The sequence below is a fragment of the Panthera tigris genome, chromosome F2, assembly GCF_018350195.1.
Source record: "Panthera tigris isolate Pti1 chromosome F2, P.tigris_Pti1_mat1.1, whole genome shotgun sequence".
NCBI lineage: Eukaryota > Metazoa > Chordata > Mammalia > Carnivora > Felidae > Panthera > Panthera tigris.
Window position 1 is genome coordinate 3,954,160 of NC_056676.1, and position 26,743 is coordinate 3,980,902.

The following is a 26,743-nucleotide window of genomic DNA, read 5'->3' on the forward strand; positions in this document are numbered from 1 at the left end:
ATTTGAAAGATTTGCCTAAAGGGAAAGATATTCTATATTTGTTCATTAGAAAACAATATTGTGAAAAAAGCAATTTCTCCCTAAACTGAACAACAGATTCAATAAAAACCCTTTCAAAAAAGCCAGCTGTTTTTATCGTTGAAATTGACAAGCTAATCTTAAAATTTAATGAAAATGCAGGGGATCCAGATTAGCCAAAGTAGTTGAGAAAGAATGAAATTGTACAACACACACTTCTTTGACTATTACTCAAAATTAGTTCCTTTGTCTTCCATAGCGATAAGAACACATACTGGAAAAAATACTGGCATTTTTCCTTGAAAGTAGCATGCTTATGGAAAATTGCATTTGAAATGCTCATTAATATATTGATTTTAACAAAAATCAAACTCTGTTGCTTTTCACAAGACCATAGCCCTAGATATTGCATAATCAGCATTTCTGTGTATCCGAATGCTTCTGAATTTGCACAGCAATGAGTGATAGAGTAAGGAGACACTGCTAGGGATTTTAGACAGAACAGATCCTTATTCTTAGACTGAAGGAAATAAAGCACTGAATTTTTGCCACTGTAACTACAGATTTAATATAGTAAGAGAGCCATTGCCAAATCCCTTTTATTGTGCAATATAAGTTCACAGGAAGTTAAAAAGATAACACAGAGACATTCCATGTAGTCTTTATCTTCTTTCCCCCAAAGGTTATATCTTATATATCTATAGTATAATATAACAAAACCAGGAATTTGACATTGATGCAATATGTATATAGTCATATGTCAATTTTAGCATGTGTGCATTTGCAGAACCATTTCCACAATCAAGATACAGGACTTCCTTTGTCGTGTTGGCCCAGCTCTAACTTCTGCCATTCCTAAATCCTAGTAACAATGAATCTGCTTTTTCATTTCTGTAATTTTGTCATTTGAGAATATCATATAAATTAAATCATGCAATATGTGCCATTTTGAGATTGATGCCTTTTCACTCAGCATAATGACCTTGAGATCCACCCAAATAGCTATGGATATCAATAGCTTCTTCTTTTTTGTTGCTGAGTAGTATTCCATTTTATGGATGTGGACCACATTTGTTTAACTATTTACCTGTTGAGGAACACTTGCTTGTTTCCAGTGTTTAGTTACTGCGAACAAAGCTGTTAGGAACAATAGCGTGCAGGGTTTTACCTGGACATGAGATTTCATTTCTCTGGGACAAATGCCCAAGAGCACCGCTGTTCAGAACAGTGTGGAAAATGGTTGTTTAGTTTTTAAAGAAAATGTCAAATTATTTTTCTGAGTGGCTCTAACATTTCATGTTTCCAACAGTAATGTGTGAGGAATCCAGTTTCTCTACATCCTCACCAGCATTTGGAATTGTTATTACTTTTTATTTCAGTGGTTTTCTTCATAGTCTTAATATACATTTCCCTAATGGCTAGCCATGGTGAACAACTTTTCATGTGCCCATTTTGTACCTGTACATTCCCTCTTGGGAAATGTCTCTGTTTGTTGACCACTTCCTAATTGTATTTTTTAGTTTGTTTTACTATTGAGCTTTATGAGTTCTTTATCCTATCTGTGAGGCTTTGTTAGATACGCTGTTGGCAAATAGTTTCTTCCAATATGTAGGTTGACTTTCAACTTAATAGGGTATCTTGCAGAGAAAGATTTAAAATTTTCATAAACCCCATTTATTAATTCTTTTATAGAGTATGTCTTTGGTGTCATGTCAAGAATTTTTCAACAGGTCCAGGTGCCAGATTTTTCTCCTGTGCTATCTTCAAAAAATTCCCTGGGCCTGCCATTTACATTTAACCATAACGCATCTGAGTTCACTTTCTTCCTGTAAGCTGTTAGGCTTAAATTGACCTTCACTGGTTTATCTATCGATGCCCAATTACTTCAGCAACATTTGTTGTAAAGACTATTTTTCTCTATTGAATTGCTTTTATAGCTTTGTAAAAAAATGTGTTGGGCATACTTGTGTGGCATTGTTTCTTCGTTTATCTATCCCTGTCAATATTATATAATTCTGCATACATTAACCATACTTTAAAAGAAAAAAAAACAAATGATTCCTTCTATTTTATTCTTACTTTCCAGAATTGCTTTAGCTATTGTAGTCCCTTTATCTTTCAATAGACATTTTATAATTACCTTGTCTGTATCTATGAATAATTTCACTAGGATTTTGACAAGGATAGCATAAAACATACATCAAGTTAAGAATTTATATCTTTACTATATTGATAGAGGAATGAAAGCTGGATATTTTTCTGTTTCTTTAAGTCTTTTTATTTAATTCTTCTGAATTGTGTACTTTTCATCCTATAATCCCCATTGGTGCATTTACATTTAGGAAAATCATTTTTTGAAGGAATGTAATAGGCATTTTTTAAAATTTTGTTTTCCAAATATTAATGCTATAATATAGAAATATAATTATTTTTTTTATATTTACACTGTATCCTGAAACCTGTAGAAATATACCTGTTGGTTCTCGGTGTTTTTTGTTTTTGTTTTGAAGATTCCTTGGATTTGTCTACTTAGATCAAGACATGCAAATTAAAGAAAGATATATTTCTTTTTTCTGACCTGTAGCACATTGCTTTCATTTTCTTGCCTGTTGTGGCTACAAATACCATAGTAACATCATTGGTGACTGTGGACATGCTCCACTTATTCCTTATTTTAGAGGAAAGCGTTTAGTCTTTCACCGTTCAGCATGATGTTGTTTTAAATCTTTAATAGAAGTTTTTTTTTTCTCAGGTTGTGTTAGTTCCCCTCTATTTTTATTTTTCTGAAAGTTTTCATTGTGAATGTTTGTCAATTAGTATGGCTACGTAAATTTTGTAGCTTATTAATATGGTGGGATATGTAATAGATTTTCAAATGTTGAACCTGTCTTACATTCCTAAAATAAATCTTACCCTATAATGATGTGTAATGTATATATATTGATGAATTACATTTGTCAAAATTGTGTTAAATATTTTTCTGTTTATATTCATGAGGAATATTGGTCTGTAGGGATTTTTGGTATTTTGTTTGTTTGTCTCTTTGTTTTTGATACTACCTTTGCCTGGTTTTTGTATCAGGATAAAACCGTCTTATAAAATCAGTTGGAAATGTTTCCTTCTCTTCTATTTTCTGGAAGATACTGTGTAGAATTATTGATTCTTTAAAGGTTTCGTAGAGTTCTCTAATGAAAACATTTGGGCCAGGAAATTTCCTTTTTGAGACTTTTAAAATTATTAGTTCAGTTTACTTAATAGATAGCTATTCAAATGGTGTATTCGTCTCAAATGAGTTGTGGTAATTTTTACTTTTCTTTTTTTTAAATTTTTTTAAATGTTTATTCATTTTTGAAAAACAGAGACAGAGCACAAGCAGGGGTGGGGCAGAGAGAGAGGCGGACACAGAATCAGAAGCAGGCTCCAGGCTCTGAGCTGTCAGCACAGAGGCTGACACAGGGCTTGAACCCATGAACCATGAGATCATGACCTGAGCTGAAGTCGGATGCTCAATCAACTGAGCCACCCAGGCACACCCTGTAATTTTTACTTTTCAAGGACTTGGTCAATTCTAAGTTGTCAAATTTATGTGTGTAGACTTTCTTATAGTATTTCCATATTTTTCATTTCATTATTGTTGCTTTGAAGTCTGTAGATTTTATAATGATACCCCAGTTCCATTCCTGTGAGTAATTCATACCTTTTTTCTATTTTTCTGTTAGTCTTTCCAGAAACATTTCAAAGTGCCAGAATTATCTTTTCATTAATCTTCTCTTAGAGTTCTGTAATCAACTCTATGATTTCTGCTCTTAATTTTATTAATTTGCTTCTTTCTGGTTTCTTTGATTTTATGTTGCCTTTCTTTTTCTAATTTCACAAGGTAGTATTTTTAGATTGTTGAATTGAAACTTCCTTATTTCTAATACAAACATTTGATGCTATAGTTTCTTTCCTAGCACTGCATTTACTGCATTCCACAAACTTTGATACATTGCATTTCTATTTTAACGCAAATCAATGTGTTTTTAATTTTCTTCAAGGTTTCTTTTTTTGATCAACAGATTTTATTGAGAAGTGTGATACTTAATTTCTAAGTGTTTGGGGATTTTCCTGTTATCTTCCTAGAATTTATTTCTAGTCTGATACAGTTTGTCAGAGAACATACTCTGTATGATTTCAATTTTTTTTTTTCTAATTAGTTGACATTTTCTTTATGGCCCAGGATTTAACCTCATTATGGCTTCACAAGAGTAGGAGCCTAGACCTTGGCTAATGGAAACGAGAGTAAGGCCTCAGTTTTTCCGTAGCATTTGTCCAGAGTAGAACACTTAATGGATGCACATTTTCTGCCTGACTAGACTGCCCTTTTTCAGGTGACATGGCTAGAGAAAGTCGATATCTGTTGGGTTTTTTTCATTTCGTGTTTTTTTTCATTTGTTTGTTTTTCTATAATCAGTGAAGTTTCTGGGTTCCCAGCCTTGTTTGGAATATATGATGCAAAAAGAAAAACTCACCATGAGAACTCACCAGGGTCTTATTCCTCAAGTCCAGAGGTCTCTGGATCCCTAGCTTATCTGCCTTCTCCTCTCCTTTCACAGCGTCCTGTTGTTTGTTTTTACATACTATTTCCAGAGCTTTTTATTACACTCAGGGGGAGAAATAAGGAAACATATCTACTCCATCATTCCAAAAGTAGAACTGTATTTTTAAAGTACTATTAATGCCACTTCTAAAAAATATAATTGTCCTAATGAGTCTGATTCTTAGTTTTTCACCTTTAATAACCCCAACTAAATAGTGACAGAAATATAACAAAAATTAGACAGTGAAAGTTTAATTGTGGATATGGTTCTTCTTATTATGGCAATAACAAACAAGGAGACTGAATCACTGATCAAAAACCTTCCAATAAAGAAAAACCCAGGATCAAAAGGATACATAGGTGAATACTAACAATCATTCAAAGAAGAATTAATACTGACCCTTTTTAAACTCTTTTAAAAAATACAAGAGGAAACACTCCCAAAATGATTTTATGAAGGTAGAATTACCCTGATTCCAATGCGAGACAAAGACAGGATTAAATGAAAGTAAACTACAGGCCAGTATCGCTAAAGAACATGGATGCAAAAATCCTCAGTGAAATACTAGGAAATCAAAATCAACAGCACATTAAGAGTATCATAAGGGGAATTTATGCCTGGGATAAAAGGATGGTTCAACATACAAACGTCAGTGTGATATTAGCAGAATAAAAGACTACATTAGCAGAATAAAAGAGAAAATTCCCACGATCATCTCAATAGATACAGAAAGCATTTGACAAACTTCAGCATCTTTTCATTATAAAAATTTGCAATAAAAAAGTACAAAAAACCCACAAATATAAACACAATAAGGTTATATTTGGAAAACCCACAACTAACATCATAACGAATAGGGAAACACTGAAAACATTTCTTCTACAATCTGGAATGAGGCAAGTGTGCCCACTTATGCCAGTGCTATTCAACAAAGTACCAAAAGTGCTAACCAGAAATTAAGCAAGAAAAGTAAATAAAAGACTTCTAAATTGGAAGCAAAGAGGTAAAATTATTTCCGTTTGCAGATATGATAATATGCATAGAAAACCCTGAAGATTCCACAAAATTATGATTAAAACTAAAAGGAATTCAGTAAATTCACAGGATACAAAATTGACATAAAAATCAGTGGCATAATCGTACACTAGCAGAAAACTATCTGAAGATAAATTTGGCAAACAATCTTATTCATAATCACAACAAAAAGTGTATATTACTTAAGAATTAAACAAAGAAATGCAGGATTTATACACTGAACTTTATAAAACACTGATGAAGGAAATTCTAAAAGACACAGATAAATGGAAAGACATCCCATGCTTATGAAATGGAATAATTAACATTGTTAAAATATTCATATTACCCAAAATGATCTGTAGATTCAATGGAATGTCTACCAAAATCACAATCATGTTTTTTTTTCAGAAATAGAAAAATCATAAATTCATATGGAATCACAAGACCCCAAGTAGCTAAAGCAACCTTAAGTGAGAATGAGAAAGCTGTAGGATCACATTTCCTAACTTCAAATTATATGACAAAGCTACAGTAACCAAAACAGTACAGTACTGCCATAAATATAAACATATAGACCAATGATTAGAATACAGATTCCAGAAATGAACCCACACATTTATAATCAACTGCTCATTGACAAAGGTTCCAAGAACACACAGTGAATGGTTCTTCAACAAGTGATGCTGGGAAAACTAGATAAGCACATGCAAAAGAATAAAACTGGATCAATATCTCATAGCATACATAAAAATTAACACAAAGGCTTAAATGTATGACCTGAAGCCATGCAACCATGTTTCCTAGAAGAAAACATAAGGAAAGAACTTCTTTACATCAGTCTTGGCAATAATTTGTTTGGATATGATGCCAAAAACATGGGCAACACAAGACAAAATAGACAAGTGGGACCACATCAAGCTAGAAAGCTTCTGTACAGGGAAGGAAATAATCAAGAAAATGAAAAGGCAATCTACAGAAAAGGAAAATTGTTTGCAGACTGTATAGCCAATAGTAATGTCTAAAATATATGAAGAACTCAAACAAATCAATACCAAAAATACAAATAACTCAATTAAAAAATGGGCAAATGTCCTAATAGACCCTTCTCAAAAGAAAAAATTTGTATGACTAACGCCTATATGAAAACATGCTCAACATCAGTAATCACCAGGGAAATGTAAATCAAAATCATAATGAGATATCAGTTCACACTTATGAAGATGGCTCTTACCAAAAAGATAAGCAATAATAGTGTTGGCAAGAATGTGAAGAAAAGCAAGGCCTTGTGTACTGATGATGAGGATGTAAATTGGCTCAGCCACTATGGAAAACAGTATGGACATTTCTCAGAATATTAAATAGGCTTACTGTATTATCCAACAATCCCGATTCCAGGTATATTTCCAAATGAAATGAAATCACTATCTTGAAAACATATCTACACTGCCATGTTCATTGCCGCATTATTCATAATAGGCAAGCGATGGAACAAAACTTACTGTCCTTTGACAGATAAAGAATATATTATACACACACACACACAATGAAATACTGTTCAACCTCATAAAAAAGGATTTTGTGCCATTTGTGACATGGATGGAACTGGAGGACATTACGCTAACTAAAATAATAGGCAAGACACAGAAAAAAATACCGCACAATCTAACTCACACATTGCATCTAAAACAGTCAAACCTTGAAGCAGAAAGTAGAAGGGTGATTGCCGAGGCTTGGGGGAGGGGGAAATGAGATGATGTTGGTTAAGGGTGCAAAATTTCAGTCATGCAAAATGAATAGAACCTAATATATAGTGTGACTGACGATAGTTAACAACACTATATTGTGTATTTAAAATAAAATCTCTCTCCACCCCTGCAAACACAATGGTAAGTATGTAGATGTGATCATATGCTAATTAGCTTGATTTGGGTGCTCTTTTCACAATGTATGCAAATATCAAAGCATCAAATCATCCACCTAAAATGCATACAATTGTATATGTCAAAGATATCACAGTAAACTCGTACAAAGAAATTAAAAAAATAGGGGACCCAGAACTTAAAATATGGGTCAGAAGAGATGATTAAATATGGAAGCTGTACAGTGTTTCTTTTATTTTGAAAATGATTTAAGGAGTGATAAAATAGTTTAGACAGTAGACTCATATCTTGTAATATGTAATAATAAAGAGATAATTATTGATAAAACATGCTTTAATTTAATAACACATATGTACATTTCCAGTTACAAGGTGAATGCATATAACCAAAGGTTATTTAACAAGTAATATGGTTTGTTTGGGGGACATGACTGCTTGAGTTGCCATATGTATTACAAGATAAAAGTTCTAATTAACTTTTTGGTTGTGAAAAGTTCTCATAAGTACGGAAAAAAAGTCATGCGGATTTACCTGGGAGTTGGGGGAACTTTGTTTTTTTTTTCTTTTTGTTTTTGTTATTGTTCTTTATGGCTGTATGAGCTCAATGTCATAATACAAAAGCCCATTATGCATTTTTCTCTGAAAGGAGAAACTCATAAATTCTCACTTCATTACTCAGAAAGCTTAATAAATTTGCCATCTGTTTTCCAAAGCCTCATTTAACTTCTCAGAACTTTCCTAGTAGAACAGGGAAATGGTTCCCAGTTGAAGTCATGAGCAATATTGTTTGTAGCTATTTGACAATTTACCAAAAAATCATTATTGCTATTGGGAACTTTAAAAAAAAGTGGCTTATATCTGATGTTAATGTAAACACTACTATATCAAGGATTACTAGCATTCTCATAGTTGTTCCTACTAAATTTTCCAGCCATGTATTTTTTCTTCACTACTTCTAATATTTTGTTTTTATATTTATGTGTATGTGTTTTAAAATTATAATTTGATATAATATGGCCAGACAGTCCTCTGACTTCAAAACAGGTTGTCTTTGAAAAACATCAAAGAAGCTTTATTCATTGAAATTCGTAGCAATTCCCCTCCAAGGAAACACTTAAAATATTTCCTAAGCTAGTGTATATAGTATATTAATCCTAAATTACTAAATTTGAGATCTGGAAGCCAAGGTAGTGCTTTTATGCACAGTACAATAAGAGTAGGAAAAAAGCAATTGTGTTTCTATTTAGAGGAACAGTGCAGATATAGAAACATTTTTACATTGATTTGGTCATTGGAGGATTTTCCCAAAAACCATTTCCTGCCCGTATTCTCCACAGTCTCAGTGACTCTGTGCTGCCACAAGATACCTTTTCACAAATATATGGTTCAGTAAGACTCAAGTCAGAAATCAAGGATTGACTTCCCGTAATACCACCTTCTAGCTAATCTCCATAAATCTTCCTTTTCTCATTATAAATTGTGGATAGAAGTGTCTGCCTTAAAAGAGTGCTCTAAGGGACGACCTCTTCTGTGGTTGTGATGGTAAAGACTGAATATATAACGCAATATATGGAACATTTTGTGTGCTCAGTAAGTGGCTGTCAAAGATCCTTATTAAAGAATCCGTGATGTGTTGGTTTGTCTTCTGGAGAATGACTGGCAATTTAGACAAATTCATATGTAGCATTGAGGTCTCATAGATGAGGAAGTTTAAAAATCACCAACCTGGGTAGGTATTTGGTATGAAGGATCTCCCTTTGCATTGGAAATGAAGGATAGCCTTCCCATGCTGCTTTGCACAATTTCTAATTTTTCTGGCATCTGGAACCAAAGGTCCTGTAAAATTCCAAGACCCTTTCACTGCAAATTATCGAGAGCACCGGCTACTCAGGCTACGGAGAAAAGAATGAGGAGAGGGCAGGGACGCCTATTTAAGAGGGCAGATCCTGCATCCATCCACGTTGGTTGTGCTTCAGACTGTAAAAGAAACAGAAGCACCAGGAAATAAATCAGGGAGAAAACATTGAAGTCAGTTATGTGTGTGTGTATATAGTTGACATACGTATTGCTTTATCTGAAAGGTTATTTAAAACTGTTGATTGAATTAGGAAAAGAAATATGGGGTGAAGGACGTATGTGGGCAGCATATGCTTCTACCTATAAAAGAGCTTCTAAACTGGGAATCAGTGAGGATGCTGAACCATTTTTATTTCTAACTAAGAAATTGCCTTCTTTGTACATAATTTATTTTTCAAGTCTTCTATTTTCTTTTATGAGCTATTGAATTTTATTTTCTCATGTGTTAGGAATGCAAAACATTTTTAACTTGGAAAGCGATGTTTAAATTGACATCTTTAAGGTAAAACAAATATATTAACTGCCTCTAAAATAAATAACTGTCAAGGGGAATATGTCTATGGTGTGATCTTTTTTTTCCTTTTTGCCGAAAGTCACCATTTACCTATAGAAGAAATGTAACAACATTTTTATTTTAATGATGTAAATGTAAACATTTTGAAAATCAAAATTTAAAAAATAATAACACATTTGAAAGCATTTTCCAAGGAGTAACCTAGAGTATAACAATCAGGTACAATGTTATCTTCTCATAATAAAGAAACAAATAGTGCTAAAAATTACAGTAATCATGAAATCTTTGAAAATGAGAAAAACAGAATTTTGAATTGAAAAATTAATTATTTGATTTTGAAAACAGGTACTGTAGAATTGTTCATAATATATGCATATTTTATTTATAGCCTTTTACATTTGCATTAGGATCAACTGTTTAAATTGTCCCATTTGAGTTTCTTAGGGCATCTCTCATGTCTTTTTCAAATTTATGGTCCCAGGTATCAAGACATTGGCTGGCATATTATCATTTACTAAATAACTTAGTATTAGAGAAATGGTATAAATGTGGTATTAATGTATATCAGTTTTTTTTTATTCACTTAGAGGAATGATGCAAGATATTGTTAAACAAGGTTATATATTACATCAGGATCCTAGGAGTACTTAAGACTTTGAAAGTAAACATATTAGTATAGGTTGGGAATTAAATGAGTTTTTATTTTTATTCACCAAACCTTGTAATAGAAGTCAAGAGACCAAGATAAACAATAAGTCAATAGCCCACACCACATAAATTTTACAAATCAGTGTACCTTAAGGCATCTGATACAATCAAATGCCAAAGTGGATTGATCTTCCAGAATGGAAAAATAAGGTCTTGTAAAATGGCGCTTCTCTGGAAAAGCAGTGTTTAAAAAAAAAAAAAAGTCAAAATTATCAGAATTAACTTTTTCAGACTTTGAAATTAAACACGTTTGCAATAACTGTAGATTTATTACAGACATGCTCATGCTCTCTCTCTTTCAATAATAAATGAACATTAAAAACCTTGAAAAAATAAGTGACATAAGGAGGCGGTGCTTGTGGAATGTAGGGTGCATATTGGCAGTATAGGCTCATTACAATTCACCTTTGTTTCCTCTGTTGGGTCATTTCTTCTGGTGGCAGATATTTTTCTTGCATGTCTGTCTTCTTCCATTTAATTTTTTTTTAAGTTTACTTATTTATTTTGAGAGAGATAGAGTGCAAGAGGAAGAGGGACAGAGAGAGAGAGAGACAGAGAGAGAGAGTCCCAAGCAGGCTCTGCACTGTCAGCACAGAGCCCCACGCAGGGTTCCATCTCAGGTGAGATCGCGAACTGGTGAAATCATGAGTTGGAGGCTTAAGCGACTGAGCCACCCAGGAACCCTTGTCGTCTTCAATTTTGACTGATCGAATTTCTCCACCTCAGCCATATTGAGTTTGTCAGACACTGTTGCAGAGGAAGCAGAGGAAGGCGTACAGGAAGTGGAGTTAATAATAATTTTTATTTCACATAGTTTAAAAAACATGTATGACAAACATGGACTAAAACTTTGTTATTCTTTTTTATGAAGTTATAAAGTCAGTAACATGGCTTTTTTTTTTTTTTTAGAAAATTGAGGTATAATTGACAGGGAACATTTCAGATGTATAACATAATTATTTGATATTTGAATACGCTGTGAAATGATCACCACAAAGTCTGGGTAACATCCATCACCATACATAGTTACAGTTTTTTGTCTTTGGATGTGAACTTCTAGGATTTACTCCGTTAGCAACTTTCAAATATGCAGCACCGTGTTATTAACTCTATAGTCGCATACTGTGTATACAACCCCACGACTTATTTTCTGTATACCTGGAAGCTTGTAACGTTTGATGCTTTTCCCCTATTTCACCCACCCCCTAATCCCTTCCTCTGACAACCACCAACATGGTCACTATACCTATAAGTTTATTTTTATTATTATTCCACATATATGTCAAATCATCTCTTTCTTTGTTGGACTTATTTAAGTTAGCATAGTGCCTTCAAGATCCACTGATGTTGTCACCAATGGCAGGAATTCATTCTTTTTCATGACTGGATAATATTCTTTTGTGTGTGTGTATGCGTGTGTGTGTGTGTGTGTGTGTGTGTGTGTGACATTTCTTTATTTTCCATTAATGGATATTTAGGTTGTTTCCATATTTTGGCTTTGTAAATTATGCCACAATGAATACGGAGGTGCATGTATCTTTTTGAATTAGTGGTTTTGCTTTCTTTGCTTATATACCCAAAGTGGAAATGCTGAATCATATGGAAGTTCTATTTTTTTAATGTTTATTTATTTTTGAGAGAGACAGAGACAGAACATGAGTGGGAGAGGGGCAGAGGGAGAGGGAGACACAGAATCAGAAGGAGGCTCCAGGCTCCGAGCTGTCAGCACAGAACCTTATTGGGGCTTGAACCCACAAACTGTGAGATCACGACCTGAGTTGAAGTCCGACGCTTAACTGACTGAGTCACCCAGGCACCCCTGGAAGTTCGTTTTTACTTTATGAGGACACTTCATAGTGTTTTCCATAGTGTCTGCACCAATTTACATTCCCATCAACAGGGTACAAGTGTTCCCTTTTCTCCACTTCACCAACTCTTGTTATTTCTTGTCTTTCTGGTAATAGCCATTTAACAGGTGTGAGGTGATATCTCACTGTGGCTTTGATTTTCATTTCCCTGAGAATGAGTGATGCTGAGAGCACCTTTCCAAGTACCTGTTGGCCATCTGGATGTCTCCTTTGGGAAATATCTATTCAGATTTGTCCATTTTAAGAATCAGATTATCAGGGCACTTAGGTGGCTCAGTAGGTTGTCTGACTTCAGCTCAGGTCGTGATCTCACAGTTCGTACATCTGAGCCCCACGTCAGGCTCTGTGCTGACAGCTCAGAGCCTGGAGCCTGCTTCAGATTCTGAGTCTCTCTCTCTCTCTCTAACCCACCCCCACTCATGTGTGTGCCCTCTCTCTCTCTCTCTTTTTCACTGTCAAAAATAAATAAACATTTAAAAAACTACAAATCAGATCATCATTTTGCTCTTGGGTTGTATGAATTATTTATATTTGGGGGATATTTATTGAGTCAGATTTTTACAAATATGACTTCACATTCAATAGTTTGCCTTTTTCTTTTGCTGTATAGAAGCTTTTTATTTTGATGTAGTCCCACTTATTTATTTTTGCTTTGTTGCTTTGTTTTTGGTGTTGGATCCCAAAAGAAAAAAATCATTGCCAAGACCAATGCCAAGGGACTTACCATCTATGTTTTCTTTGAAAATTTTATGGTTTCAGTTATTACATTAAAGTCTTTAATCTATTTTGAGTCAATTTTTGTGTATAGTGTGAGATAGTGGGCCAGTTTTATTCTTTTATATGTGACTGTCCAGTTTTCCCAACACCATTTATTGAAGAAATTGTCCTTTCCTCATTGTATATTCTTGGCTCTTTTGTTTTAAATGAGTTAGACAATATGCATGAGTTTAGTTTTGGAATCTTGATTCTATTCCATTGATGTGATGTATCTGTCTTTATGACAATGCCGTATCATCTTGATTCTATAGCTTCGTAATATAGTTTGAAATCAGAGTGTGATGCCGTCAGCTTTGCTCTTTCTCAAGGTTGCTGGGCTATTCAGAGTCTTCTGTGGTTCTATACAGATTTGGGGATTGTCTGTTCTATTTCTGTGAAAAATACTAGCGGAATTTTGATAAGGATTACATTGAATCTATAGATTGCTTTGGGTAGCATGGACATTTTAACAGTATTAATTTTTCTAATCCATAACCACAGAATATCTTGACATTTATTTGTGTCTTCAATTTCTTTCTATCACTGTCTTTTGGTGTCTAATGTACAGCTCACTTACTTCACTGGTTACATTTATTCCTTGGTATTTATTATTTTGATGTAATTATAGGTGAGTATATTTTCTTAATTTCTCTTTCTGATAGTTTATTATTAGTGTATGGGAATGTAATAGATTCCTGTATATTGATTTTATACCTTGCTGTTTTACTGAATTTGCGTATTAGTGCTAATGTTTTTTAGTAGTGTCTTTGGGATTTTCTTTTATAATATCCTGTTATCTGCAAATATATGTATCTGTAGATATTTAAGTCCATCTGGTCCAATATGGGGTTTAAGGATGATGTTTCCTTTTGATTTTCTGTCTGGATGATCTATATATTGATGTAAGTGAGGTATTAATCCCCCAACTTTATTCTATTACTATTTCACCCTGTAGATCTTTTAATATTTGCTTTATATAGGTGCTTCCTAATTTATTAAATGTTAGAAAAACATAATTGATTTCGCCTATCGATTCATTTCTCTGCTCATTTAAGAAAGAAAAACGGACTTCTCTAAAAGATTATCTATACTTACTTTATTATTTTTTTGCACTCAATCACTTATGAACTGATTGCTATGAGTCTTTTGCATCCATTTCTCCATATAAACTTCTTTGTCAAGGATCAAAATGATCTCCATGTTGCTAAATCCAATAGTCAATTTCCAATTCTCATTTTCCAGACTTTGTGTTTTGTCTCTCTCTCTTCCCCGGCAAGGACTGTTTTTTCTTTTCTTTTCTGTTTCTTCCCTACTTTCCTATATTTTATACTGCAGGATTCCTCAGATTAGTCCCTAATCCTTCTCTCTACATACCCTCCAAGCCTTGCCCTTCTCACTCAGATCACTGCTTTATCCTTTATCTCATCTTTGCTCTGACACATCCTAATTTTTATATCCTACCTTGATTTTTCTACACTAATATATACATATATATATATAACATATATATATAACATATGTTATATATAATATGTTATATATATATGTTATATATGTGTCATATGTTATATATAATATACATGTTATATATAATATATATGTTATATATATGTTGTATATGTGTTATATATATGTTGTATATATGTTATATATATATATATATATATATATATATATATATGTTACATACTTACCCTTTTAATCCTATATGCTCTCAGATGTAACATGTCCGAAACCAAACTTGATCTTTCATGCAAACCCTGTTTTTTTTTCATAATTTCTCCATTTTACTAAATAACAACTCTCTCCTTTCAGTTGCTCAATCAAATATTTTGGAATCAACCTTGACTCAAGTTTACTTTCAAATCCCGCTCCTTTCCTTATTGAAAACTTTATAACTTCTTTCCTTTTTTTCAATCTTCTTCCCAAGAGCTTATTCTCAACAGTGTAGTCAGAATTATAATTTTAAGACTTATGTCAATTCTTGTCACTTCTCTGCTCAGAAATTTCCCTTGTTTTTTTTTCCATGTCACTCAGAGTAAAACTCATGAAGAGTTCCTATGGACTGCAAATTCTGACCTGTGTTATTTCTTTGACTTCATTTCCTAGATTTTTTTTTAGACATTCTAATGATTTACGCCTTAGTTCTGATTTTGCACACATGGCAATGGAGATTCTCTTATCTTGCAGCCCCTCCCTCACACACTTTTGCTGTCTTCTCTGCTTTCTTTTCTTTTTTTTAAAGTTTCTCTTTCCTTCTTATTTAGTCAGTTATTTTTTGAGGGAGAGAGAGGGCACAAGTGAGTGAGGGGCAGAGAGAGAGGGAGAGAGACAGAATCCCAAGAGGGCCATATAGGGAGGGAAAGAGAGGAAGAGAGATAGAGAGAGAAGCGGGACTCACTCATGGCGGGGCTCGAGCTCACCGGATACAGAGCTTGGACCCACAACCCGCGAGATCATGACCTGAGCCAGACAGAGTCTGATGCTTAACAGACTGAGCCACCCAGGCGTCCTTCTGTTTTATTTTCTTGACTTTACTTACAATTATTTCAGCAATATTATATTTAATTGATTTATAGTCTTGTATCTTGTGTCTTGCCACTAGAATTAAGTCCCTTCAGGACTTGGTTTGTCTGTTTTGCTCACTATTTTTTATCTTTCCACCAAGAAAAAGACTAAATGCCTATAAAGCACTCAATAAATATTCACTGAATGAATGAATGAATGAACAATTAAAATTTGAAGACAACTTATCTTTAGTGAGATTTATGGCGTTCAGAAGAGCTTTATCGTAAATAATCATAATAAATTTGATGTAAAAATAATAAATAATTTGATGGAGTCATTGTGGTTGCTCAGCAGGTAGATGGACAGATGTGTAGGTCTAGGAGTCATATTAGAAATGAGTAAATATATATATATTTATATATTATGTAAGTATATATATACACATACATATATATCTGTATATACACATACATATATATCTGTATGTATACATACATATATATCTGTATATATATATATCTGTATATATATATATAATATAATATATATATATCTGTATATATATGTATGTATACATGATAGTTAAAGCCCCAAGAACAGATATAGTTGCCAAAAGTGACCATGGAAACAGGAGAAAGATGAGTTGACATTGGAATCTAGAATCAAAATTGAGCACATGTCTGCCTCCTGCTTTCTCTTCTTACCTATCACTTCCCACCTACCACTCACGCTCCTGAAAAAAAGGTGTAAAAACTTCAAAGTGCCAATCTACATCAAATAATTGGCATATAATTTACAAGGTATGAATAATTGGAATGAGTAATCTTTCTAAAAATTTCTGTATGATTATTTATTTTTGACAACCAAGACATAATCTCCAAGTCACTAAAGATGTGGTAGAATTATTTTTGAGAAAACATTGTTATATTTTTACCCACTTGCAATATTCAGATGTTTTCACCTTTACCAAGAGTGAATTGCATGTTTTTTTCTGGTTTTATTTTTTGTAACAGTACATGGGCACATGCAGATTTTCCAAAACTTTACCACACCTTTCATATCTGGTGGACTTAATCTGGGTTGATACCAAACATATTCAAAGTCTCCGGGTGACATAAACTGGCGGCACAAAGAGCGAGGGGATGAACAGGCGACTTTGACACAGAGTTAAGGCAAGCAGAAAGCTGCTCGTGGGCAAATATACGTCATGTTGCCAATGAAGTGGGTTGTTAAAAAGAAAACTTCTGAAATAATTTATGATGGGGTGACTGAAAGCATTTTTCGGTTAAAGCCTTTAAGGAAATGAGAATAACTAAATCAGATCTTTGCTGTTTTCCAGAATCAGCTAACATTTGCCATAGGAAGCTGTGAAATACAATACCAAAGTTTTGAAGGGAAGTACTGAGGCAGCATAGCTGTTTTATCTATATCGTACAGAACTATGAGTGAATTTATGTTGCGCTCTTAGTGTGTTTCTGCTGCATGACCTGAGAAAATATTCCCAAGCTGAATTATTTTATTTCAATAGTTTCCTGGTGGATGGCAGATATTACACTCTGTCCCAACTGAATAGACACGTTGTGTTGTTTCTCATCGTCGCATATTACGAATTGCAAACACAATTAACGTGCATATCTGTTGTAATTCTGCATCCTTTATTACAAATGTGTAACGATAAAGCAACAACTTTGTCAGAAGTTTCGTGTGGTGTATTACCCTCTAGCGAATCCTCTTTGTGATAATTTTGTCATACAGATTCCATTCAGCACACGTATGTGTCTCCTCTCTATCCTCTTGAAATTAAGACATTTCTATGGGACGATTGATGGTTTTCCATACAAAATATTTGTGACGTCAGCTTTTAAAATCTATCCTGAATATCACCTCCTGATTTTACAGCCAGTCTGACACCATTCGTGTTTGAAAAACAAAAAAGAAAAAAACCAAAACGCCTTGTTTCTTTTCTCTCTTTTCTTTTCTTTTTTTTTTTTTTTTGCAACGTGGGATACAAATTTCCTTAAAGATCTCAATGGGAAATGCTTTTAAAAACTTCAAACTATTATTGGGCCTTGGTTGAGTTTTGTTTTGTTTTTTTTAAACAGTCAGATACAACAAATTTAAATAATCAAATACAACAGTTAAAATTAGTTACATTTAAAATTAATGCACGTATTTTATTTTGGAACGGCACCATTTGGCTCCTGGTGCCGTAAATATTGATATACGTTTGCTTTCAGCATTTCGTATTCAGTGTCTTATGACAAATTGTAACTTATTCTACAGAATAATGAAGAATATTTTTTAAATATTTTAATCCAAATGTATTATTGGAAATGTGTATAAAGAGGTGAAAAATACTTTTTAGGCCACTCCCATGTTTCTCTTGTACTTTATCGAGAATAAGATTTTATTCTGGCCAAATATATCTCTACGCAGCATTTACCAATACTGAAGTGACTTTCATAGATAATAAGAATGCTTAGCATTTCTAGCCTCGGACTGCCATGTTTTGAAGTAAATCTTCAATACACATGAAGTTTACATATTGAATAAAAAGGCCTACAGTTTATATGCATTGGATATAATTAACTGGTTCCAATTGGTTTTATCAAGCTTCAAAAAATGACTATTATCTAGTTGTCTAGTTATTACCAAGTGTTTTCAAGACACTGATTTGTATTTGATCTGAAGTTTTTCTCGTTCCTTTGCAGGAGCTGGAATTTTCAAATCTGTTCGCTGTTCTCCACTGCATTCATTCGTTCTTTGCTGCCAAAGTAGCTTGTTTGGACCCTCTCTTTTTAGGCAATCAGGCTGCAGCTTCCGCTGCTCCCAGCTCTGCTACAACAAGCAAAGCCAAGTACACAACCTGACACACGGGGCTTCCTTTTGCCATGTACCATGACTGTACAAACAGAATAAACATCCTCATCATTTTAGACGCTGGAGAAACAATGGTGTCACCAGGTCGACAGTGAATTCGATTTGAAATTTCAGCAGAAAACAAGAAGGTCCTAAGGGATCTCAAAAGCATTTCTGTTTTGGAAGGCATTTGTGAATAATCTTAAAAGAACCTAACAGCTCGTTCTCACTCAGTTTATTTGTACCAGTATTTCATCAAAAGTGAAGACAAAAAAATGAATGATTCAAAGTATGTACATAATATAAAAAAATTGTAAGCTACCTATAAATAAAAATACCACTTAAATGGTTATTTCTGTATTTTAGATTATTTTGTATGACAGATACCTGTCGGGCCAGATCATGAACTAATGCCCTATCATTGAATTATAAGTAATATAAAGGAGGCAGACCGTATGGAAGCAAGGAAACAAAGCATGCAAAATTTCATCAAGGAAGAAAGCACTTTAATTTGCTGATGCAGAGTTTTCTGTGTATTCTCATTCCGCAACATGACACTGGCACTCCAATTTTGTTTATCTTGTTGTCAAATATTCTTAAGAATTTCAAAAGAATAAATTCATTGATTCCATGACAGTCACAATGTAAAATGTATTATTTTTCCTTAAATCACTGAAACCAACGTTTTATCGCTGCTAGTGTCAACCAAATATGCCAAAAGATGTTCATTTAATTTCGAATGAAGAAAACATTCATGAACCTCTTGTTCTTTCCTTCGTTTAAGGAGATTTTTACTTACATAATGGGATTTGGTATCGCATTAAAGTTTCATAAATTTTCAGTGACCCCAAAAACTTTTGTAGAGAAAGTCATAGCGACATATGTGGCATGTGAAACAATTCTTTGTAATCCTAATTCTAGTTATTTACGGACTAAAATGATCATAGGGTATAGTCTCGAAGTTTTACTTATGTTAGGGAAATGACATTTTCCCATTTTAGTAATATTTTATGAGAAAATAAGGTGAGATATGAAAATAAAATTTTAAATTTCTAACTTACCATGTCATAAAAATGATTATATAAGGCCAAACTAAGTGGGTTATTTTAGGTATCTTGTGTTAGTAAATGTAAAGGGGATGGAAATCGGAAAACATCAGAGGTATGTGCACATGACAGATCCCAGGCGTTACATGACCATTTGTTTAATGTCGAGAACCTTCTCCTTTACTACAGCTGTACGGAGATCTGCTTTTAAACAACCGTCTATTAAAAAAAGAAAGATTACTTGTATGTTAACATGCATGTCCCCAACTAAATCAAACACTGGATATTTCCTTGTGAAGATGATGAAATACCCAATAAGTTGGTTTGATTGTCTTTTTTTTTCTTTTTCAATATTTTTTTAATGTTTATTTTTGAGAGGCACAGAGAGACAGAGCATGGGTCGAGGGAGGGCAGAGGGAGAGGAAGACACAGAATCCGAAGCAGGCTCCAGGCTCTGAGCTGTCAGCCCGGAGCCCGACGCGGGGCTTGAACCTGTGAACCACAAGATCATGACCTGAGCCGAAGTCGGTTGCCCAACTGAAGGAGCCACCCAGGCACCTCTGATTTTCTTTTCTTAAATAGGACAAAAAATTTACAAAAGAAAGGATCAAAATTGTTTGCAAAAAGGACACATGATCGTTATACTGACAAATGTATCAAACTATTTCCATAATCATCCTAAATTATTAATTCACTTTGTGTCTGGTTAATTCATAAGCACATTGAGATTGAAAAGAAAAAAGCCAGGGCTCATAATTGTAACTGGCAAGAGTTAAGTTGCATCTAGGACGCCTTATTGAAAGAACTGTGGCAAATAGGACACCACGTGGTTTTTGCATGGTTTCTTTTGACCGTGAAATGAATATATACTCAAAATGGGGAGAACACTGTGAAATTACTGCTCACTAGCTATTGACCGAACAGGACAGTCATTCTAAAGCCAGGAGCCCGCCAAAAGCAGGCTTCAGGAAGGCCCGGAGCCTGGGGAGGAAGAGCAGAGAGACGCCTGCCCCTTAGGGTGGGTAGCAGTACGAGCCGGTTCCTTGCAGAATCTCTGCTGTGAGTTAGATGCGTATCTCAGAGCGCCCCACATTGGGGCAGCGTGGATGTGTCCACAGGGAGATCATCCGGTCTGTGGCGAGTAGGAAGTGGGCTCAGCCACCAGGACAAAAAAAAAAAAGGAAGTCGTTTTAAACCCTTACATAAGTGCAATGTAATCATTTTTAAAAGCAATGTCAGGTTTATAAAAGCTCCGTTTTAAGTATACAAAAGACTATTTAATGAAATATCCTTTTTGTTGTATAATAAAAAAATCTTCTAGCCTGTGCTTAGGTGTATGAAGGAAACGGTGCACAATGAGATATGTATGGGTATATATCTCCTTGTACAACACACACACACACACACACACACACATATGTGTATATGTATATAATAAAATGCTACCCACAAATTATATTAGATGAATATATTTCAAATATATATATTTAATATACTTTAAATTTACACTGTAAATTGTAGCTCGAATTAAAATTTATGATAATACGATATTGTGTTTATTTTTGATACCATTGATTAAAAAAGAAAAAAACAAACCTAACAGGCCTAAATTGCTGCTTAACATTAGTGGAGCACCTACCTATTAGAAAAATATTACTCTGATGTTCATCAGTTACCAAATAGTATTTAACACTTTCCTTTACAGTGGAATGATTAGCCACTGTGGTTTGTTATAACTGGAACTATTTGAATGAGAAAGATTAAAAAATGAACAAAATACTCAGATAAATCTCTATTTCTCATGTAATGTAGGTTTAGGTGCATGAGATTTACTCATCAAATCCTCGTTTGTACTAGAGCACATTTTAATAGCAGAATGCTTCATTATGTGTTAACCCCTCCAGTGCCTTGGGATATGTGTGTATGTGTGTGTGTGTGTGTGTATACATATTATACATGTATGTATACATATGTATGTGTATGTATGTATGTATATATGTATACATACATATATATGCACATTAAAGGGTTCATTATACTGTACATAGTGCAAGCTCAAAGGGAATATTATATTATAGGTACTTAGGCCAGAGAAGGGAGTTCAAATATCATTTGAAATATTTGCTAACTACTATAATAATGTATTTTGCCTGATAAAGAATAACAATTCATTTAAGCTGAAGTATATTAAAGCAGGGGCATTTTAATTTGTTATACCGCAGCAAATATTTATTTCAAATATACTTTAAGATAGAATGTGTAATGTGTACCCCAACATTTACCATCTAACACTATTTTAAAGGGAGAATAAGCAGCTAATCATTCTTGCCCATTTTTCAGGCAGGTACCAGCTTAGGGTCTTAAAGTCTGTGCTCACAAAACTGTCATTAGGCAAGAAGAAAAGTAATTACTTGAAAATAAATGTCAAGTTCATATTAACCATAAAAGCAGAGAAATTTTCCTTTGGGTCCATTGGTTTATAGATCGACGTTTCCCTCATTTACAATGACAAAGCTTATTCATAAACTTTGTTTACATGGAATGCTGGGTTTGAGAGAAGCTTGATTTATTATTGTGGAAAAGTAATAATCCTAACAATGATCTACAATTACTGCTAGAAATCAGCAGGTGGAGAAGCTTTAAAAGCACAAGGATGATCTTGTGCTTAACTTTTTAAGGTAAGTGTACACGTTCTGATATTAATAACAAACATTTTGCTACTCTTAATAGTGCTGTACTCATGAGCTCTTAAGGAATTGCTTTATTCATACCTCTAAAACTCTTGTTTATGATTTATTCTTATTCCTTAATACTTCAAAGTCATAATTCACTTATTTGCACATTTGAAGTTGCTTTTGAAGATAAATAAAATGTTATAAATGTTATATATTTTATACATATCAAAAATGCAATGACAATACCAGAAATATGAAATGTAAATATATTTATTTCATTTTTAATTGTTTCGGTGGATGTTTGTAAAATGTAAATTAATATCTGTGACAAATGACTTGTCACTTCGTTCTTTAAGTTCATTAATGTACTACTAACAAAACTGTACCTTTTCTAATGAAGCATACTGGAAAATAAAAACAAATACTTTTTACTACATTTGCATTTTCACTTCTTGGGTTTGATCTGTAAGTTTCACGTGTGTTTAGAGCATGCTTCTGGGGACTTAACTGAAATGGACTGGGACAAATATGAGCTAACAGCCTGGGGCACAGACCTCTTGGGGCATGATCTGTTCTGGTTCATCAATATTTACCGAGATTGCATGTCTGACCTCCAAAGGCTCTAAAGGTTGAAGAAAGATGCTATCTGCCAAATTACTTAAACAGCCACAATTACAACTTTTGAAAACATGAGAACTTTGATATTTACACAGTGGTCCATTGAGAGCAGAGTCTACACTGAGAGCACTGGCCCGACAGGGCGTCATCGTCTGGCCATTTGTAACCGGAGCAGCTCATCTCATATGTCATACGAGACCACAATGGTCTTTCGGGTAAGTATAGTGTGGTAAGAGACTGATTACAGGAATCACTTTGAGACAATTCTGATATCTAATGTTTATTTATTTTTGAGAGAGACAGAGACAGAATGCAAGTGGGTTGGGGCAGAGAGAGAGGGAGGCACAGAATCCGAAGCAAGCTCCAGGCTCTGAGCTGTCAGCACAGAGCCCGACGCGGGGCTCGAACTGACAGCTGTGAGATCGTGACCTGAGCCGAAGTCAGACGCTCAACCGACTGAGCCACCCAGGTGTCCCAAGACAATGCTGATATCTACATTATTCTAGCTGTTAAATGAACATCTCTCTCATTTTTCATACTCTCTTTTTCTGTTTTGGGGAAAAAAAACTGATGGAAAAATAGTACATGCCCATCATAAGTAGTTTAAGCAATTAAGAAGAATATTAAAAAGTAGGGATTATATTAAACCTTGGCAGCACAAAAATAAACATAATTCACTTTAGATAAATGTTGTTATATATACCCATGTTTATATAGAGCCAAAAAGAAGTATTAATTACTTGATATACTGATGGACAAGTACGTGGATTTAAATGCTTCTATAAATATATTCCTTCAAAAAGCACAATATAAAATAAACCGGTAACTGTGTTTTGGGGGAATGTATGAACAATAATAGCAAAACGTGGATTTTTAAAAGTTGACTACCTATTAGGAAAAAGTAGAATTATGGTATATTTTAAAAGGATCAGGACTTCAAGAATATTCTCTTCTTTAATTTTTTAAGATTCATTCAAGTTTAAATACAAAAATACCAACTTTCCTGAATAGAGTTCTGTACATTTTGATAAATGGATGTAATTGTGCACCACCACCAAGATAAAAATATAGCACAGTTCAATCTCACCAATAAATGCCACTTTGTAGACAACCCCTTGTAACCTTAACCCTTGTAAACTATTGATTTGTTTTCTGTCCCCAAAGCTTTCCTTTTTCAAGACTGAAATGTACAGTCTTTCATCTTTTGATATTATTCCCACTCTTTTGGGAGATCACTTCTCCACAGAAAGTATTTTTGGGTATGTTCTCTGTCAAAAGGATACCAGTCTTGATCCCTTTTGTTGTGTTCACAAAGGTTCTACCGGCTTTGCCCTTCGTCCACTGTATCCCTTCTGTCTTCTGTCACAGGCACCTCTATCCAGGCTAGGAGTCTTCTAGGCACGAAACAGGTACTACCTCTTACATGAACAAGTATGGAGTGAAGGAAATAAACATATCTGTGTAATGTCAATTCCAGTTAAGGAAAATACAACAGTCATTTTTTTTTAACTTAAGAGGTTTCATGATTTTACTTTTATGTGAACACAAGTTTTTAACATATTTGAATAAATACCAAGCAGGGTAATTGCCAGATCATAGGGTAAGAATATGTTTAATTTTGTCAGAAATTATCCAAACTTCTTCCACTTGTGCATTCCCACCAGTAATGAATGTGAATACCTTTTCTCTACATCCTCACCAACAGTTGCTATTGTGAGTGTTTGAGATTTTGGCCATTCTAACAGGTATGTTTTGGTATCCTTATTTCACCATAAGCAGAATAAGATTCTTTGTTCCTAGTGCCCAATAGCTTCTGTTCTCCCCAACTCTTTCAACCTGAGATTCCTCATCATCTTTGTATGTGTTGGTGAGAGCTGCTGTCACAAAGTACCACAAATTGAGCGGCTTAAACAACACAAGTCTATTAGCTCTGGTCTGGAAGCTAGAAATCCAAGATCGAGGTACCAGTAGGACGATACACCCTGTGAAGGCACTAAGGAAAGATCTGTTCCAGGATTCTTTCCAAGTGCCCGGGGGTTCCTTGGCAACATAATTGCAATCTTCACATGGTATTCTGTGTGTGTGTGTGTGTGTGTGTGTGTGTGTGTGCGCGCGTGTCCTTTGTTATGGTCAAATTGGATTAGGGGGTCTGCCATACTCCACTATGACCTCATCTTAACTCCCTACGTCTGCAGTGGCCCTCTTCCCAAGTAAAGTCACATTCTGATGTCTGGGGGTGAGGATTTTAACCTATCAATCTTGAGGAGAACGCATTTCAACACATAGCAGTCCTTTAGATGGCAACTTAAATGTCCCTTACAACGAGAAGCTTTTTTCCTTCTCTTCCTCAGAAAAACTGAATTCTTTCTGCCATGTACTTATAACACTTGGCCATGTGAATTGCTACGGTTTAATTTACCGTCTTCCCCACTAAGCTTGAATTTCTAATTTCTGGGAAGGCAGAGACTACGTCCATGTTGCTTACCTTTGTTACTCACCACCTCACACCATGTCTGGAACACAGACGTGCTTCACGAAAGGTGTTCCTGTTGAGTGATTTTAATAACCAAAAGTGAGGTTTTGTTCAGAATTGAAGTGGATGCCATTACAAAAGTGACATTATTCTATTTCAGTCATTATCCTAACATAATTGCTTATGTTTCTAAGAAAATAATTGGAGAGTTTGCTCTTACACGGAACTGCTAATCATATAAATAATAGCAGGCAAGATAAGAAAACAAGAGTTGATATTCCTCTGCACTTTTTCTGTTTGATTTTTTAGAACTGATATTTCTTATCTTGCATTATCATTTTATTAAAAACATCTTGGGGGGTGCCTGGGTGGCTCACTGGGTTAAGTGTCCGACTTCAGCTCAGGTCACGATCTTGTGGTTCATGGGTTCAAGCCCCACCTCAGGCTGTGTGCTGACAGCTCAGCCTAGAGCCTGCTTCAGATTCTGTTTCTCCCTCTCTCTCTGTCCCTCCCCACTTGCATTCTGTCTGTCTCTCTCTCAAAAATAAATAATCATTGGGGCACCTGGGTGGCTCAGTGGGTTAAGCGGCCGGCTTCGGCTCAGGTCATGATCTCGCGGTCCGTGAGTTCGAGCCCCGTGTCAGGCTCTGTGCTGACAGCTCAGAGCCCGGAGCCTGTTTCAGATTCTGTGTCTCCCTCTCTCTCTGACCCTCCCCCGTTCATGCTCTGTCTCTCTCTGTCTCAAAAATAAAAAAACGTTAAAAAAAATTTAAAAAAATCATTAAAAATTTTTTAAAAATATATCTTGTAGTTATATATATGTGTATATATATACACATTTTAGTAATCTACAAATAGTAATCTATAATAGTGATCTATAGCTAGTCATGTATAAATACATCTTAAAACTTGTCAAGTTTTATACTGAGTAGTACATGTCTCTATGGAACAATTAAATAATTTTTAGAGAATTTTTCTAAAAACAAGGATAAAAGAAAAAATTCAAAATTAAGGCATTGTAAAGTGAACAATGAAAAACATATATAGATCTAGAATTGTACAGAGAAACTCAATTTACTAATTCAGTGAAATGCACTCGGGAAGATAAAAATCATCAAAATGCATCCAGGGAGAATAAGGGTCTTTGCTACCTAGCAGTAACCAGTTAGCTTTCTTAAGAATATTCAGGATGAGAGAAACTACTTTAACTCTTCTTTTCTTGAGTTAGTGATTTCGTTCAATAAATAAGATAAGTGAAACCAAAGAATCAAAGTCAAATAACCATGAATATGTTATGTTGACATTTCCAAAAGACTTTGAATGTGCAGTAATGGGATTTGCAGATCTGCTTTATGACAGTTCCCACA

The 26,743-nt window shown here is 34.4% G+C and overlaps 1 protein-coding gene across 2 annotated transcripts in view; it reads left to right on the plus strand.

The window, feature by feature from the left end:
• SNTG1 (syntrophin gamma 1) overlaps positions 1 to 18,839 on the plus strand; it is a 564,850-nt gene extending 546,011 nt beyond the window's left edge. For both annotated transcript variants that reach the window (XM_042973560.1, XM_042973561.1), the window contains exon 18: positions 18,417 to 18,839. In XM_042973560.1, coding sequence (XP_042829494.1) covers positions 18,417 to 18,575 — 159 coding nt within the window. In that variant the 3' untranslated portion in view covers positions 18,576 to 18,839. The remainder of the gene's footprint in view (positions 1 to 18,416) is intronic.
• The last annotated feature ends 7,904 nt before the right edge of the window (positions 18,840 to 26,743 follow it).